At 56.1% G+C, this 18,316-nt stretch overlaps 1 protein-coding gene across 1 annotated transcript in view; it reads left to right on the top strand.

The window, feature by feature from the left end:
- The window catches only part of SHANK2 (SH3 and multiple ankyrin repeat domains 2), a 490,038-nt gene that overhangs the window by 342,606 nt on the left and 129,116 nt on the right, over positions 1-18,316 (top strand). Inside the window, 2 exon segments of the mRNA XM_042904258.1 lie at positions 457-539; positions 2,128-2,252. Coding sequence (XP_042760192.1) covers positions 457-539; positions 2,128-2,252 — 208 coding nt within the window.

Below are 18,316 nucleotides of genomic sequence, written 5' to 3'. Positions count from 1 at the left end.
CCGCTTCCTCATTTGTCCGCCGGCTGATCCCAGCTGCACCCCCCTCCCGCCCCCCGAAGATGCGCCGGCCTGCGCGCCCCAGCCCAGCTGCCCTCGGTGCCTTCCGGCCACTTACTTTCTTTGCCTTTCGGCGCCGGGAGCCAGCCCGCGCTGCCGTGGCTCGGCGGCCTCCCCACCATGCCTGACTCCTTCCTCCCGCTCGCCCGGGCTCGGTGCTGCCTCTGCCCGCCCCCCCTCCGAGCCCCATTGTGCCGAGCCCGCCTATCCCGTTAGCCGGCCCCCCGGCTGCCCCCGCTCCTCCTGCGCTCTGTGCTGCTTACTCTCCTCCGTGCTGCCCGGATCCGGCGAGCTGGGTGATTAATTGGCTATGATGATGAGCGTCCCCGGCTCAGGATCAGCCACGGTGATGATGACGGGTTACAATAATGGTCGCTATCCCCGGAATTCTCTCTACAGTGACTGCATTATCGAGGAGAAGACAGTGGTCCTGCAGAAAAAAGACAATGAGGGCTTTGGATTTGTGCTGCGAGGGGCGAAAGGTAAGAGTGGCTGTCTCCAGCCCGGGTACATTCACATGTCGTGTGAGTGTGTGTGTGTGTGTGTGTGTGTGTGTGTGTGTGTGTGTGCACGCCCGTATGAAAATGCTCCCCAGCTCGGAAAGAAGCCTTTTTTCCTGGGGGCACTTGGTTGCTAGACAACCGTGTTCTTTAACATTCTGCCTCACTCAGAAAACACCGGGGCTTGCTTTCGGAATATTTTCCATTTTCTGTGCACAATATTGCTCTGAACAGGCTCTCGCTCGCTCGCTCTCCCTCCCCCCACCCTTTCTCTTTTTAATAAGAAATCAGGGGTTCAAGCTACATTTTATGGTGTAGTTCAGCCCGGCTGTGGCTGGATTTGGAGCTCCTGTTCTCAGATGTCCACAATCACCCGGTGCTGAGTTTGGGGTGTCTAGGAACTGCCCCATTCTGGGAGTGGGCTTCAGTTCCAAGAGTAGCAGGCATCCGTGTGCCCGCCTCTAAGGTGACTTTGCAAAGGAAACGTGGCAAGATGGTCCCCTCTGCCGCGGACTGAGCCAGCAGCATCCGCATCACGTGGCCTGTGGTGGGGGGTTCCGGGGCGACATTCCACGGCAGCGCGCCCACCACCAGCCCTGAACCTGGGGGCTTCCCTTTAGAAAAGAAAACAAAATGGCATCACCTCCCCATGAGGGGAGGCAGCTGCCCACCGCGCGTGTGGGGTGAGAAGCCATGTGGAAGTTTCGTCTCCGAGCCTCCGTGCTGTGCTGGGGTCCTGCACCTGTGCTGGGAAAGGCCTCCTTCCCCGGGAGCACCCCCACCTGCCCTAAGCTCAGGCTGCCTGGGAGCGATCTGTCCAGAGAGAGGAAGAAGAGCCAGATCTGTCCCCGTGTGTGCGTGTCCACGGCTGAGTGATGTTCTGTCCCCTCCCCCTGCCGGGGTCGTCTTCCTCTTGCCACCCACCCACCCCGGCCACTCGTAACTACCCAGGGAAGCCCGTCTCTTGCCCTGGAGTTTTTGTTCGGCAGCTGTGTGGGGCCCAGGAGCCGCGGCTCGCGCTGCCGAGGAGCCGGGGGCCCAGCCTTCCCATGGGTGCTGGCCGCAGAGTGGTCGCAGAGAGCCGGGCTCCCCGCGGAACGAATTCCCAAGCAGATTCCAAATCTGCAGCCACCCACTGGGTCAGCGCTATGATCTGTCCGTGCTCCAAGTTGAATTCCTTTGGTCCGCGCGTCTCTGTAGATGTAAATTTGGCAAGTGTTTCAGTGTGGTGTTTCTGTAGCTCTGTGTGGTTATGGGGGAACTTTTCCATTTTTAGAACTGAAAATGTTTAGTCACTGATGCTTTTAAAGAAAATGACAGGCGTGTACATACAGACATGGACAGCGAGTGTTTTCGGCAGAAAGGCCGAGGGATCCGGGGGCACCACAGGGCAGTTGGTTTCACTGCTTGGGCTGGTGCCGACCTATGGCCGTGGCTGTCGAGCCCTCCCCAGGGGAGAGCGCCCACTTCCGGCGGGAGACGTGCGCACCTCCTTCCTCTCGGGGTCCCGCGCGGGGCCAACCTGGAAACACCACCCAGGCTGGTATTGAGGTCTCCCTTGTCTTCCCAGCGGATACGCCCATCGAGGAATTCACACCAACGCCAGCGTTCCCAGCCCTGCAGTACCTGGAGTCTGTGGATGAAGGAGGGGTGGCGTGGCAAGCCGGACTGAGGACGGGGGACTTCCTGATTGAGGTAGGGACACCGGTGTTTGCATCTTTCCGCTTGGGGAGAGCGCCGACTCTCTTACGGCCGGGGCCTGTGGTCTCAGCAGCACGGCCGTTGGGCCAGACCTAGGGGTACTCGTGGAGGCTGCTCCGGACTCGTGTCGTGTGGTTATCTCCATCCATTGTGGATGCCACTTCCTGTGGGCTGGTGTGTGTTCGGAGCATCTTTCAGGCCTCGGCTGTAGCTCTTCAGAAGGTAGAAACGTTTGTGGGCGTTGGCCACCGGTCTTCAGGTGGAAGGTAGAAGGAAGAGAGACACGTGGCTGCCATGATGTCGGGGACACGCGCGGATCTACGTGTGGTTCTGTTATCGCTGAACAGAGAAACGCCAGGAGGGGCCGTCGCCCATTCTCGTGCCACAAGGGCAGGAAGGAAAGTGCTGTGCCGCGGCCCTTGCTTACGTGAGGTCTGTAACGCTGGTGGCTGAGAGATCACTGACTCGAACGTCGCAGTAACGCTGCCCGTCCGATGACTGGCCTTCAAAGACTAAGGGTGAGCGAGAGGGGAAGCTGGCGTTGCCAGTATGAGAAGGAAAATTTTAAATCCAGGTGCTTTGAGAACGGGCTTTTCCCGGTAGGTATGAGAGGAGGGCACCTGTTGGGATGAGCGCTGGGTGTTGTATGGAAACCAGTTTGACGAGAAATTATATTTAATTTTAAAGAAAGGAGGGAACTCTCTTCGTTCGAAGAATCCCACTAGACACGAGCGCCCTCGTTTTCCGAGCCCTTGCTGGAGTTGGCGCCTCGGTGTGCGTCACGTGTCTGGGCCACCAGCGCTTCCGAGCTCCCTGCGTTTTGCGGGTTCAGGTGTCACTTTCCATCTTGTTGTGCAGAGGAATGTGTTACTCTTTGGAAATGTTAAGGATAAAAGAGGGTGCCGTACCTTGGAAAAATTACTGTTAAGGGGTTCGGTTCGCTCAAGCGGTCCTCCTTGGGAGTTGACGTTTCTTGGGAAGGCATTCTTCCGGGCTAACCCCGAGCCCAGTGTCACCTGCACTGGAAACGTCCACGCAGGTGGGAGGGGTGGGATATGTGGTGGCCCTGCCGCTGGGCCAGCCAGACACTTGCTCTTCCTGCAAAGGAGACCAAGCCCATGGCGACGTGGCCACTGGGAGCCCTTCTCCCGGTCATGCCTAAGCTTCCCAGGGTGCTTTTGAGCTCGAGTTTACTCGTGGCCTCCTTAGTGCTTCTCAAGGCTGGTGGAGTCATGGAAATCCAGAAGGAGAGGCACGGTGGTGGAAACAGACCCAAGAGCCAAGGAAAATGGAGAAGGTGACTTACCCTCTTCAAGGTGCCTTGTGCTGGTCTCGTTTCATTTGCTGAGAGATGTATTTAAATTATTGTTGACCAATCAGAGCCCGGCTTGGAAGAAACCTTGGGTGCGTGTGTATCCAGAAGGATGGAGAGTGGGGCCCGCTGGGCTTTCGTGGGTTAACTTGATTTGTAACCTCACAAAAACGCAGAGACTGGTTGAATCATCTTCTGTAGGATGTAGTTGTGATGTAAGTCTCCTTCACGCGTGCGCGCGTGTGTGTGCGTGTGTGTGTGTGTGTGTGTGTGTGACAGAGAGAGACCCAGAGACAGAGGCTCCAATAGGTTGACATAGCCGATGCTGGTTCTTGGGTTTAAATAATACATGAAGGCTACAGATGGAAGCGTGTCCCCCGTTGTCTGGCTCATCGGAGTGCCTCCTTGATAAACTAGTCGGGAAGAAAAACGTGGGACCGCCTCGGAGCATGTGCTGGGCCCATCCCTTTCGCAAGGAAGCAAAGCTACACCCGGTCGGCGGACACGTCTGCAGTGTGTGCCTGGCCTGGGCGGAGAGGGCCAGCCGCCCGGCCAGATTGGAGCCTCCGTGGAAATTGGGAGCGGGGAGAGTGTCTGCACTTGTGTTTGCAAAACACTTCCTTTGACATTGTTTCTAACCTCTGATATGCAAATATATTTGCCATTTTGGAACAGGTTTTAGATTCCGGGTAACCTCTGAGCTCTGGGATTCTAGGAATGGCTGGCGCTGAGAGGCGTGAATGCTGTGTTGGTGTTATTTTGTCACAAAGACCCGAAGGAGGGCTGAGCCCTCCACGGCCACGCTGGGCCGCTTACTGGGGGTCACGTGCTAATGGGGGGACGGGGGTTGGGCTGCTGGAACACTGACCCACCCAGTGCATTTCCAAGGCCACTCTTGGGGCTCAGAAAGTCTCCTTTAGCTGCTTAGATTAAAAAAGGCAGAGTCTCCCTGAGGTGCTTCCCAGCTGCTGGGTTGTACCACTGGAATATTAGAGTCGCTTATAGCCTCATAGGTACGTGCATTTTCCAACAGACGGTTTTTCCACCTTGTCCGCTGAAAGGCTTCAACCTTGGAGGGGTTGTTCTGAAAGAACCCACGTTGTCTCGGGCGAATCTTAATTTTGGCCAGAAGCCATCCCTGGAGTCGAGGGGGTTTCTGAGCCTTGGGGAAGTGCAGGGTCCCGTGTGAAAGGGTCACAGGCATGAGCAAATTGTCCTTGTTGCCCCGCACTCCTCTGGGCAAACCTCCTTCTCTCCCTGCTCTTGGAAAGGAACTCAGAGCATGCCAGCTGTTTGTATTCTCTCTAAAAACGTGTGCTGTGGTTTGAACGTGGGACCAAGGGGCAGCTCCCGGTGGGTCTGTTCTCTCCTCCAAGTCTGGCTGGACTTGCATCTCCTGGACCACCGTCCTTCTTCCTTCTCAGACGTGGTCATCTGCCGGTGCCACCAGCTCCTGTCGCGAAGGGCTTCCTATCGTGTGTGCTTTCCTCGGTGCTTGCCCTCCAGAGCTGACGTCCCTCCTGCCCTAGCATTTGGGAGGCGTTTGCTCCTTGGTCACCAGGACGGTTTCTTTGCTGACCTTGCCCCCCAAACTCCCCCCGCCGAAAAGCAAACACTTGGGGTAGAGTCCACGTAAAAGGCCATCGTGAGCCCAGGAATTACATTAAGACAGATGCGTCTAAGTGTGCCAGCCGGGTTGCTATAAAAATTCATCTCAGAGGAGGAAAAGGAGAAGTGGGTGCCCCACAGAGGGGGCATCTGAATGTGGTGGCTCCATAGCCATGTGTGTTTGCATTTTCAGATCAGCATAATGGGCTGGAGTCCCCTGCGTGGCTGGTGCCCCTGGAGCTTTCCCAGAGGGCTTCAGGTGGTGGCGGGAGTGGGCAGGGCAGCCGGGGCCGAGTCCTTCCCGGGAGGAGTGGGTCTGGGTGGCGGTGACAGGCCAGGGACGGCAGTAAGCACGGGAGTCAGAGAAAGTTCCCCTTTCCAGGCAGGCCAAATATAAGCACGGGGACTCCACCATCCCGGAGTGACAAAGGTGCTGTGTTCCAGCAGGAACCCAACTCAAACCGGGCTTAATAATAATAGACGCTCATCCGAGAACTAAAAGCAAAGACTGCAGAGGTAGAATCAGCCTTCGGGCACAGATGGTTGAAGTCTTCATCCGCTGTTTCCTCGAGATTATCCTGATTGGATCTCCCCGCCCCCATGAGATGGGGCAGGAGAGGTCACTTACGAGGAGTCCCAAGGATGACGTAGAGAGTTTCACATCAAGTAATTGAGGAGACGTGGATGTTGGGATGTCACTTTGGTGTCCTGCATGGGACTCCCCAGACTGGATGGCCTGTCAGCCTCATACAGTGAAACCTGGCCAGCGACAGAGTCACCTGTCATTATTTATAGAGAGACCTGGATGCCAGCCCACACCTACAGAATCAGAGGCTTGAGGCAGGACCTGGGCATGGCATCTTTAGGTACTTAGGTGATGCTGCCGGGGGTTCCAGATCGGCTGGCCTGATCGTGTTGGCTTTTTAAAAAACAAGAGAGAGAGAGAGAGAGAGCATGAGTCGGGGAGGGACAGAGAAAGAGGGAGAGAGAGAATCCCAAGCAGGCTCCGCTCAGCCCAGAGCCCAACACAGGGCTCGAACCTGCGAACCGTGAGCTCATGACCTGAGCGGAAGTTGGATGCTCAACCGACTGAGCCCCCAGAAGCCCCTGTGTTGGCGTTTTGAACCCTCATCTGTCATCAGGTCCTGCATGGCCCTTGACACGAGGCCAGGACCATCTTCCTTCCACAAGCCCCCCCACCCCCATTCGGAAACCCAAGCTTTGTTTCTTGCTTCACTTTCTTAAATGAAAACGTTCTCTCTCAGAAGAATTTCTACAATACAACCAAACACTACACGTCAAAAGACCAAACAACGTTTGCAGCAAACACAGCCAAGGCCCGTGTCCTTACTGACAGTAACCAAGGGTGTATCTGCCGGGCACTGCACAATCCCATGTAATCCTCGCAACGAGCCTATAACGTGGCTTTTGTTGCCATCCCCTTGTTACAGATGAGGAAACCAGGGCACAGAGAGGTTAGGCCACTTGCCCACAGTCACAGAGCTGGAAAGTGGATTCCAACCACAGTAACGCCAGAGCTCGGAAATTCTTGAGAGACACGCTGATGTGCTTGATGTATAAATGGGCAAAGGGTAAGAAGAAAAAGAGATGACGAGGTGCCAGTTTTTATTTTCAAATTAGCAAATGCTTTTTTTTTTTTTTATTACTCTACCCGTCGCGGGTGACAGCACTCATGTTGCTATGTGGAAGAATAAATTGCCGTAAACTTTTTAGAAATCGATGTGACGGGATGTAGTAAGAGCTATAAAGCCGAATCAGGGATTTTGTATCTAGGAATCCGTTCTAAAGGAATGATCTACAAACAGACAAAGCAGAGAGCACAGTGTAGCAAAAACAGTCTAAGGGGCTGGGACTGTAGGGAAATGGTTGAGGGGACATCATGCATCTGTTGTGGGCGCACAAGAAAGCATTTAAAAATCATGCTTGTAAGGAGTTCTTGCTACTAATGAGAACAGATCACCTTATATCGGTGAAAAGGGCAGAACCAAAATTGTCTGCATAATACCACCTAAATCTCCCCCAAAATAGGCATAGGAAAAAAAAAAAAAAAGGAGAGGAGAGGTTAACCCCTGGGTGATGGGATCGTGTATGGTTATTTTCTCTTTTTTCAGACTTTTGTCTATTTCTCAGATTTTCGAGAGTGACAGTATTAATTTTTTTGACAGGTACTAATTTCATAAATAGAAAGTTATTCCTTAGAAGACGCTGTCGCACACAGTTGAGTGGTGGCTCAGCCTCCGTGGCCAAGGTGTTGCTGTTTGCTTCGGGGACGAGAACACTTTCCTGGGCGTTAATTATTTTCCTGGGGCCATTGCTTACCAACCTGATGCCGAGCTGGAGGCTCCTATGGTTTTTGTCATTGTTTTCTTAGCCCTGAAGTGGCCAATCTCGTTTTTGTGTTAATTCCCTAAATAGGTTTTCCCTTGCAATTAAAAGCAGGCAGCAATATCCTTCATCCTTGAAAACTGATGCTTGAGTTTGCTAATTACTTTTCCTCGTATTAAATGCTTGTAGTCGTGATGGCCTACAACTGTTTTATAATCTCGGTTTGCACCGAAGTGAGGATGCTAAGGGGGATGCCCCGGGGTTTTCCTCAGAGACCATTTGAGTATCTTATGTTTCTTCGGCTGAGAATCGTAGCACGAGCTCTAGAACACATTTGCCTAAACCATTACCTGTCACCAAGCTGGGGATGTGAACAGTTGGAAAAGCTCGGGGGTAATCTGCCAGCCTTCCCCAGCTTCGGAATTAAATTGCACGAAGGACAGGAAATGAAGTTCAGGTTCTGCCCCCTCGGTTGCTGCGCCCGTCACTGATCAGCCCATGCTTCCTGGGTCTCAGTGTCCCCATCAGCAAAACGGGTGGTTGGGAGAGTTCGGTCATCAGGACGGGCTGTGTGCCACGAGCTCTGGGCACATGGGCCGCTGTGAGCGCCGGTCTGGTTAGAAGGCCGAGGCCAGCAGTGCATGCCGTCAGCACTGGCTGGTGACCATCCTGTCCTTCGTTGTCATTCATGATGCTTGACTGGGAAGAAGGAACCCATGACTATTAGTGGAACAAACAATAATGGTAAGTCATGATAAGTTCTAATACTGGCGGGCAATCACCACCACTACCGTCGCAAGCATGGAGTGGTTACAGAGCACACCCACGCTGTGCCAAGCACATAAGTCAAGAGCACACTGGCCGTAGCTTCTTCATGCGTCTCTGTGGACGGCATATCAGCTGATACAGGCACCTGGCCCGCCCCACCTGCAAGCCCCAAATATCGCTGGCAGCCATGCCCCCGGATTTGGCTTGAACCTCTGCTCCCAGGGCGCGCCCTCTCCGCCTCGTTCCGTTCTCTTCTGGCACGAGTCGGGCTTTTAGGTAATCTTGGAATTTCTCTTCATGATTCCCGTTTTGCCCTCCAGCCACAAATCCCAGGGCTGAGGCCAGAGTCCTGTCGTGGTTTCCCCGGTGCCGGCATCCTTCCCAGACAGTTGTTCAGCCCCAACACCCAGCTCACATTTCTCTGTCCTGCCTTTCGGGATATTGTGAGAGGCTTTGTCACATGTCCTGCTGGTGCCCCCATGGCCAAGCTGGGAACTCGAGCCACCCCACTCCCCCAAATTCTTAGCGTCTTATTTAAATCATTTTACAGGGTTATCTAATTCAATAACTAAGTGAAGACCGAATGCCAGCTGATACTAGCGGGAAGGTAGGGTGACTGGTGAATTCTTGACTTTGAGTCACATTGGTACTTCAGTTGTGAAGTTCTGTTGGTTTCATGTCAAAGATAAGCAGGGCCCAGTGGCTGGCTGTGGTCTCTCCAAGTGTGGAGCGTTTCCGTTCTGAAGCTCTGTGGCCTCTTGCTGTGCTCATGTTGGAAGAGGTCTGGGCCCCTTGGCCAGCCTCTAGCTCTGGCTCTCCTGCTGCTGGACTGCCGGCACCTAGGTCAGTGCAGAGAGTAAGCATGGCCATCTTGACTTGCCTCTTCACCTCCCTTCCCAGGCTTGCTGGGGTCTAAGCTCCCAGTCGCTTTTCAGTGATGACTGAAAAATATTCCTTTGGTAGCAAATAAAAGTCAGCACAGAGGAGCATGTCTGTTTTTGTTGCTGGCCTCCACACGATGCCAGTGCCTGTGGCAAACTGCTGTCATTACAGTCTTGGCCTTTCAAGGCTGACAGCATTGGGGTCTCTCTGTGCATCCTAGCACTGGGGTCTTTGCTCTCCAGGGCTCTAAAGAGACCCCTGCTCTGAGCAGAGCCCCTGAAAGTGTGGGAGCCTGGACCCCTTTCCTGCACATAGCCATAGCCCCTTTCTGTGCCTAGAGAATGATTCACTTTGTCCTCCATATTGACTGGGAACAGGTGGTCCGGGCTGAGGAGCAGCCCGGAATCCTGCTGAGAAGGTAGATGCGGGCAGTTTAGCTATTGCAAATCTGAAGTCTTGGCTCATTCATTTTGGGGTTCTAATTTGAAGCATCAGTGATTTCAATTTCAGGCTAAAAAAAGATTCAGAATCACTTCAGGGGACCACGGCTGCTGTGCTCAAGGCTCCATAGGCCTAGCAGATGGCAGTGCACTGAGTTGGATAGAGACAGAAAGGAGCCGTGGTCAAGGGCACAGGCTGTGGATTGTGATCTGGGTTTGAATCCAGCCTCTGTCACTTGACTGTTTGAATGCGAACTTGGACAGATCTCTCATCCCTTGGCCTCAGTTTCTTAAACTGTAAATAAAAATGTGTTTGAAGCACATAGCATGGCTCCTGGCAGGGTGACATCTCAACAATTAGTATGAATTGTACACATCACTTTTACAACTTCATTCATTCAGGTGCTGGGCTGCCATGTGCTGTGGGGAGAAAAGACATGAATCAGACTCAGTTCCTTGGGGAACTCAGTCTGGAAGGGAGCAAAAAGCCCCAAGATAAATTTGAAAAAGGGCTTTGCGAAAGAGATGGTGTCTGCACCGTGCTTAGTTGAGTACGTGGGGTTTCCATAGGCAGAACTCAAGAGGGGGGTTCCAGGGACAGCTTAGAGTGTCGGGAGCGTTCAAGGTGGATTTGGGAAGTGGCCAAATGTTATGGAGCTGGGGGTGACCGGGGCTGGTCCCGAGAGGGCCTGGAATGTCAGTAGGGGCGACAATGTCCGGTCAGTGGCAGGGAGCCATAGGAGAATGCCTGAAATGGGATCTCTCCGTGGTGCTGAACCTCTCCAGGGGGTGGGGACCTCTGCAGGGCATGGGACCTCTCCAGGGTGCTGAACCACTCCAGGGTCCTGAACCTCTCCAGGGTGTGGGGATCTCTCTAGGGTGCAGGGACCCCTCCTGAGAGCTGGGAGGATGGGGCCTCCCTCAGAAGAAGCAGCCTGGTGGGAGGCCTCAGTGCTTCCTTTCTCATTCCCTTCACCTCCCATCCCTGGGTCCTGTATCCTTGGCCTTCCTGGGCACTGCAGCTTATTATTCAGCAAGTGTGCTTGCCTGCTTGCTGGGAAAATCTCTCCTGTAAGGAGAGGTGAAGGGACCAGTATGGCTCGAGTATTTGTGGCAGCCTATGCTCTAAGCCAGCCTTCACTCTGTCACTGAGATCGCAGCTTACATGTCACCTTCCCAGAGGAGACTCACTGGGCACCCTCTGGTTGCCCCTGACTCTGACACTCCACTGTGTGTTTCCTCCACCATCAGAACCATATGTGTTGGGTGGTTGATTTACTGTCCATCTCTCTCATGAGAATGCCTGCTCCCTGCAGGCTGGAGAGCTTGCTGACCTGGTCCCTGCTGTATATCCAGCACCCAGTAGATGATTGGTGCTTAACAGAGGTCCCAAAACCTGTGTTCAGTGATGGACACTCCTGAGAAGTAGGCATTTTATGCCTTCTTTGCAGGTGATGGAACTGAGAGATTAGACGGCTGCTGAGGGCCCCAGAGAGAGTGCTGACTCCCAAGCTTGCATCTGACTGATGCCCTGAGAAAGTCTAAAGTTTTTCAGACATAATCCTATAACTGTCTTCCCCAACCCAAGAAGGATGCTGTAGACCCAGCCCCAGTCTATATGCGGTGAGGTCTACAGGAGGCATGGTGAGCCAAGAGCTCCACGTTGGAAACTTCTGGCCCAGGGTTCTCTGATGTGCCTCTTGACTCCCCTGAAAGGAGCCCTCCTGGGTCCTCACCACCTGCCCTCCCTCCCTCCCTTCCTCCCACGCACTCATCTCCCAATGTGCTCAGCAGGCTCTCGTTAGCATTGATTTGTCTGTCTGCCGTGCCCTTTTGTGGGGCATTTCATGATACAAGCGGTTAGGTTGGCAAATGAAATGAAGGAAGGCCTCATGCTAAATGCCCTGTTGGATCTTCTAATTGATGGAGTTTGTCAGTCCTGGGAACTAGGCTGTGTGCAGGTCAACAATAAGAAGAGTTACGAAGAGAAGGGCTGGGGAAGGGGACATGGAAGGCCGTGGTTACCATCCGATGCTGTGAAGTCATGAGTGGTCTGCTCTGAGACCACTGAGACCAACCTCCCCCAGGCGGAATTTCCAATCGCCTCTACCTGGACCTTTGGTTTCACGTAACAGACTTTTTAGTGCACCTCCTCTGTGCTCAGCCCTCGGTCAAGGAGATGAGTGGAGGCCATCTTTGCTCTCAAGGGGCAAAGTGGAGTGGGGAGGGAGGCCCGCAAACCTCTGCTGGGACTCAGAGCTGGGGCACCGAGGAAGGGATGGTTATTCAGATGAGCTAGGGAGGCAGCACACACATCCAGCCTGGAAAGACAGATGGGCCTTAACCCTGGCCCTCTCTCCCTGGTCTCCTGAACGTGCCACACTTCCTCCCACCCCCAGCACTTGCCCACACTGCTCACTCGTGCTCTCTGTTACCTCTCTCCTATCTCCACCTCCTCCACCTGCGTAACTGGCTCACCCTTGGATCTCTGCTTGGTAGCCCCTCCTCAGGGAAGCCTCCCCGACAGTCCCTGAGACAGCCACTAGCAGCACGTGTCCCTGTCCCTTCCTGACCTGACCTCAGGGGCCAGCCAGAGCCCAGCTCATGACAGGTACACAGTCAGGGTCCGTTAAATGGTGGGAGGCACCACAGGGGGAGGGCACAGCCAGAGGAAGGCTCAGGGGCAGAAGCACATAGACCTGTGTGGGAAATGTCAGGAGGCCCAGGAAGGATGAACAGGATGGGCCCTCCAAGTCAGGGAGGGCCTTAAATGGGAGCTGAGTCATTGGGCCTCACTCTGTCGCCAGAGGCATGCTCGCTCGGGGATTTTAGCAGGAACTTCCGAGGCCTGCCGATCGCTAGGCTGGAGCCTTGCTGGAGAAGGGAGGTGGAGGCAGACTGGAGGCCACTGCCCTTGAGAAGCAGGTGAGGGTGGGGATTAAACGCTCAGTCCCAGGAGGCAGCCCATCTGGGTCCAAATCCAGCTGCCCTACCTATGCGCTGTGTGGCCTCAGGCAAGTTACACAGCCCCTCTGTGCCTCAATTTCTTTGCCAGCAAAGTGGGATTAAGAAGAGTATCTCTCTCCTAGAGCCATTTTCTGCTCCAGGGAGACTTCCCCATCTTCACTCTTCAGGAAGATCCTGTCCTTACCGTGGACCGCAGGACTCTACGGCTCCCAGCCTCCCTGCCCCCAGTCCCCTGCCCATCCCTTCCTTCCCCGGGGACACCCTCCCACCAGGCCTTCCCTGACCCACCTCATCCGAGAGGTACAGACCTCCACAAACTGCAGCCGCTACTGAGGGATGCGTCTCTTCTCAGCTTTGCCACGCGTTGAGTTTACATGACACAAGGATGTGCTGGCTGAACATCTCCCCTCCAGAGCCCGGGTCCCCTCTGCGGGCAGAGCCCTCATCCAGGGGGCGCCTGCGGCCATCCCAGCACCCAGGAAAACAGAGTCTGGTGCAGCAGGAGCCTAGAGTATGTCTGTTGGTTGAATGGATGAGCTGTGATCCCAGGCCTGGCCCAGAGGCTAGCTGACACCAATGAGGACAGCGGGGCACCCTGAGAGCTCATACCGGGCACTTCCGTGTCGGAGGGGTGGCTGGTCTCTCCTAGACCACCTCCCTCGCATCCCCCCAGTCAGGGCCAGGACCTCGAAAGGCGGACAGAGACACAGGGGGCGACTGACTTACATCAGAGGGAACCGCACTTGGCCAGTCCTTCCCCTGAAGTTCCAGAATTCTCTCAAGAATTCTCTACCGCTGCCTACTCAAATCCCACAGCCTTTATAGGGGGATGTGTGCCCCTGCTCTCAGAAAACGTTAGGGTTTGGAGTAAACTCTGCCCCCGTGTATTCTTGCTGAGGGGTTTTTACATTAGTGCTGTTTCTTTAGGGTTGGCGCAAGTCACGTCCACCCGGGTAAAACTGGGAATACAGACAAGCCAAAGGGAGAAGTCAGCTGACGCTGACAGGAGACGGGGCTGCCGTAGTATTTACCTTCTCAGGTTGTCATTTCTTTGTACGTGTCTGTCAGAGACACATTTTGCCACGTGTGTATACGCGTGTACTCTTTATTGTGCGTATCCTTGTTATTGTGATAAAATACACACACCATAAAACTGACCAGTTTAGCCATTTTTTAAGTTTAAGCCATTTTGTGCGACCATCTCCTGTCTCTAGTCCCAGAACGTTTTCAACCCCCATGAAGACACCCGTCTCCATTGGCAGCCACCTCCCATCCCGCCGCTTCCCTGTGCCTCGGGCCGCCACTGATCGACTTTCTGTGTCCATGGGTTTGCCTGGACGCATGGGTTTGTTCTGGACGCTCCATTGGCCTGGAGTCCTACGACACGTGGCCTTTTGTGCTGGCTCCTTCCACTGAGAACACTTCCACGGTTCACCCGCAAGGTAGCGTGTGTCGGCACATCCTTCTTTCTGTGGCCAAATAACATTCCGTTGTGTGGACGACCCACACTGTGCTTGTCCATTCGTCCGCTGGTGGACATTCAGATGTTCGGGTGCTTTCCGGCTTTGACTCTCGTGCATAAGGCAGCTATGAACGTGCATGTGCAAGCCTTTGTTGGGGTCCCTGTTCCCGGTTCCTCGGGGTGTGCACCTCCGAGAGGACTTGCTGGGTCATGTAATTCTGTGTTTATGTAAACCGCTGACCCAGCCTCGGGGGGAAGCGACAGGCGTTCCGTGAGCGCCTAGTAAACGGCCATCGTTATGCTCAGCCTGGCAGGGGAAGCGGGAGAGCGGAGGGAAGGGGAGGCAGCCCCGGCCCACGGACCCAGAACTCAAACCCACCAGCACCTTCACTGCTGGACAGCCTGTGCTGGCTGCAAATGACATCAGCCACGGTGATGACGGTAACAACGGGAAATGCTCCCATCCCACGCACACGGACTCACTCGGTGCTCAGTTTCCTTGGGATATTCCTGTCAGCTCTTTGTTTTTCTGCGTGAGGAGCCTGGGGCACAGAGAGGGGAACTCACTTGCCTGCAGATGCACAGCAAGCAAGCAGCCGAGCCGGGCTGTGGTCCAGGCAGGTGATTGCTTCGGAGGCCATGCTGTGAGCTTCTCCACCGTGAGGCCTGGAGTAGGGGACGGGGTGAAGGGACTGGCCAGGGACGGAGCGCGGTGGGCTGGGGGGAGGGGGACAGGAACAGAACCAGCGCTTCTGTGGACTGGTGAAGCAGCATCCACGTAAAGCATCCTGCCCAGCATCCAGCATGCGGCTAAGCAAGGGGCAGGGCCTGAGAGATGGGGGTTGGGAGGTGGTGGGGCGGGAACAGCTCCCAGGGCTGTGGTGTCACTGTCACTGGAGCCGGCCTGGAAGTGGTAGGACGCACTGCAAAACGCACCTTGCCAAGGGGGTGGCTTTTGTTAAGGAGACGCTTAGGCCCGTTGACCCTGGGTTTGCAGAGGCTGGGACAGGAGGCGGTAGGGCTGAGGGGGGCAGGGCCAGAGCAGCCAGGAGACCGCTGGTGGCACAGCAGGAGGGACTAGAGGACGGATGTGCAGACGGGCAGACAGCTGGGTTTCGGTAACTGATCATCTCGGAGGCCATCGGCGGGTGGCTGGGAGGAGGGCCAGAGGTGGGAGGAATGAGGGAACCCGGGAAGGACACCTCCGATGAAGTGGGTCACGGCCTCCTGGGGGGCAGTGGGGGCAGCGGGTGCCAGCAGCAGCTCCAAGGGGGGGCAGTCCCTCGAGCCCCAGGACTCCCAGCCAGGTGGGCGGAGTTTGTGTCCGCTGACAGGTCATGGTCCCCCACGGGAGCCGCCCTGTCTGCTGCCACTGCCACCTCGTGTGGATGCCCCCCTCTCAGCCCTGTGCCCCCAGAGCGCGGGTCCGGGATGCTCTGGTTCACCAGCAAGGACGCTGAGGCTCAGGAGGACCACGGGCCTGGCTCTCACGGCGGGCCTGGAGCCAGAGGGCCGCAGTGCCCTCCGTGTCTTCCCAGGGCAGGCCTCATCGCCCGGCACGGAGGCCCAACCAGAGACGGCAAAGTGGTTCAGGGCCCGAAAGGAGGCGTGGACTAAGCAGATGGAAAGTCCATGGAGGGAGAGGCTGTGACTGATGGGAAGATACCTGGAGGGCTTCCTGGAGGAGGTAGGGGAGCAGGGTCTTTCCACCTCAAGGGGAACCGGTTAAGGATGGAAGAAAAGCCAGAGCGACCCTGTCTCCCCAAAATGCTTCTCAATTGTGTGATTCCAGAACTTTCTGTATAATTGAGAGAACTCATTTCGAACCGGCTCAGCACGTAGAGAATGCGCTGATTTGAGTGACGAAAATTCCAGGGATGTTTGGCTTCAGGCCCAGCTGGACCCAGGCACTCGCTCAGCAGTGTCCCCCCAGGACCTCGCTCCCCGTCTCAGCTCTGGGTTCCTCTGTGTTGGCTTCTCGCCAGAGCGAGCTCTCCCCACAAAGGTGGCAGAGTCAGGATCTCCAGGACTTTATCGCATCATGGAGGAACCCCAGCAAACAAGAGCACCCCACTGGCCTGCCTCAGGTCACAGGACCGTCGCAGAGCCAGTGATGGACGAGGCTGATGGAAGGTGCCGGGCGGGGTCACGTGCCCTCCCCAGCGGCGGTGGGCTGGCTCCCAAAGGAAGGTTGAGTCCCGGGTATAGAGACAAGGAAGGCAATCGACGGGGCCGGCAGATTCACCAGCCTGCGATGGATTTCTGCCTCTCTGAGCTCATCATGCACACTGTCCGCGGGCCCATTCAGCCCTGGCCCTGAGGCGGGACTCTGTGTTCTGTGCGGGAGAACACAGGTTCTCTGATACCCCCGTTCCAGTGACACAGACCCTGTGGTAAACTGAGGCAAAGGGGCCCCAGATTCCATGCTCTGTGGAGTATCCAGACCTGGTCCCAGGCACAGGCAGGGGCGTGTGGCCATGTAAGGTGTCTGTGCCTTGTAAGGACCTCCAGGTCCCTCCCGCACCGCCCCCCAGGCTTGGCTGAGCAGTGTCCCAGTGTTCAGAGGCTGAGCGCGCCCCTCCTCTGCCCCAGAAGCCTTCGGGCCACAGCTCCTGCATGGAGCACAATCTCAGAAGTCGCGACTCTTCCTGGTTTGCACACGGCCGGCTTCTTGCTGTCCCCACGTGGTGGAGAGGGCAAGAGACCATCTCTCTGGGGCCCCTCTTACAAGGGCACTAATCCCATCGTGGGGCCCCCACCCTCGTGACCTCATAGAACCCACTGCGAGTTAGGGCTTCAACATACGAATCTGGGGGCAACTCAAACCTTCAGTGTCCAGAAGAGCGTGCTAGGGAAGCGAGCTCCTGGCCCTTTGACCCGCCGTGCGGGGCGAGGGCCTGTATGGGGCTCCCTGGAAGACTCGGCCTTGGCGGACAGCAGGGAAATGATCTCTCCTGCCTGAGACTCTCAGCCACTTGCACTGACTGGCCCAGTGTCAGGAGGCAGCCGGGGGGACCAGGAAGGCTACTCTCTCGGCAGCTGGTCCCCAGCCTGTGGTACCAGGGGCCACGCAGCACTGGGAATAACAGCACTCTGTGCTCATGGCTGAGTGCCCACCGTGGGCCGAGACCTCCTTGCACCCCCACCAGCCTCCCAAAGGGACGTGGCTTCAGGGAATCGGGGTTTGGTGAGCAAGCCAACCTCGGGAGGGAGAGACAAGGCAGGACGTGAACCCACGTGCAGCTCTGGGCGGGTAGCTCTTGAACACTGTGTGTTCTCCTGGGTCAGGGAAGGGGGCCGCCCGGGCCCCAGCACCCCCGGGCTCTGTTGCGTCTTCCTGGGACATGTCAGTCCCTGGGCAGGAGGTGACTCAGCCCGGGCCTGGTGGCAGCAGTCCAGCCCCCACAGCGGTGATGTGGGGACCGTGGTGATTAGTTTCCATTCCAGTGTCTGGCCTGCCTCGTCTGTTCCAGGAAGAAATTGTGTTAATTTTCTAGGAGTGCTTTTTAATAAGCCTTCTGGGCAGAATGGCCTGATTTGGTTTGGGGGGGGGGGGTGCGCATTTTGGTTTGGTTTTTGTTTTTGTTTTTGTTTTGAGAACAGGCTGTGTGCCCAGCAGCATCCCTTGGCCAGCCCTGTCCCTGCCCGCGGCCCTGCCTGCACACCCCTGCCTCCACCGTGTCCTCCCCGCATGGCCCTCCCACTTGCCCAGTGTCCCTGCTGGGCAGGGGCCACCCTACACGGAGAGCCGCCTCCTCATTTGTTTATGGCGGTCCAGATGCAGCTCTTGGCACAAGGCACGGGTTATTGTTCCGGGGACCGGGGGGTGATGTGACGGAGGCGGTGACCGTCAGGCTCAGTGACCGTGTGAGGTCCGGCCAGCAGGTCTGGGCCCAGATGCTGACGCCACCCTCTCTCCCGCTTTGCTCCGTGAGGCCTGTGTGGGGTCACCCCTGAGGAAGAGGTGCCTTCAAAGATCATCCTGTTTTACTTCGTGCAGGAATGGGAACATGGCCACCTCGCTCAGAGCAGGAGCTCGCCTGGGGGAGGGGCTGCCCTGGGATGCCCCCCCCACCAGTTCTCACCTCTGTCCCCGAAGTGACCAGGCTGGGCGGCGGGGGCGGGGGGCACTGGGAAACAGAGGACACGTGTGATCTACTCCATGATCACCGAGTCTCCAGATTCATGGAGACAGAGAGTGGACAGTGGGCGCTGGGGCCGAGGGAGGGAGGGGGGGTCACCATGTCACGGGGACAGAGTCTCCTTTTGGGAA

The sequence above is a fragment of the Panthera leo genome, chromosome D1 (assembly GCF_018350215.1).
Source record: "Panthera leo isolate Ple1 chromosome D1, P.leo_Ple1_pat1.1, whole genome shotgun sequence".
Classification (NCBI taxonomy): domain Eukaryota; kingdom Metazoa; phylum Chordata; class Mammalia; order Carnivora; family Felidae; genus Panthera; species Panthera leo.
This window is presented reverse-complemented; position numbering and strand designations above follow the sequence as displayed.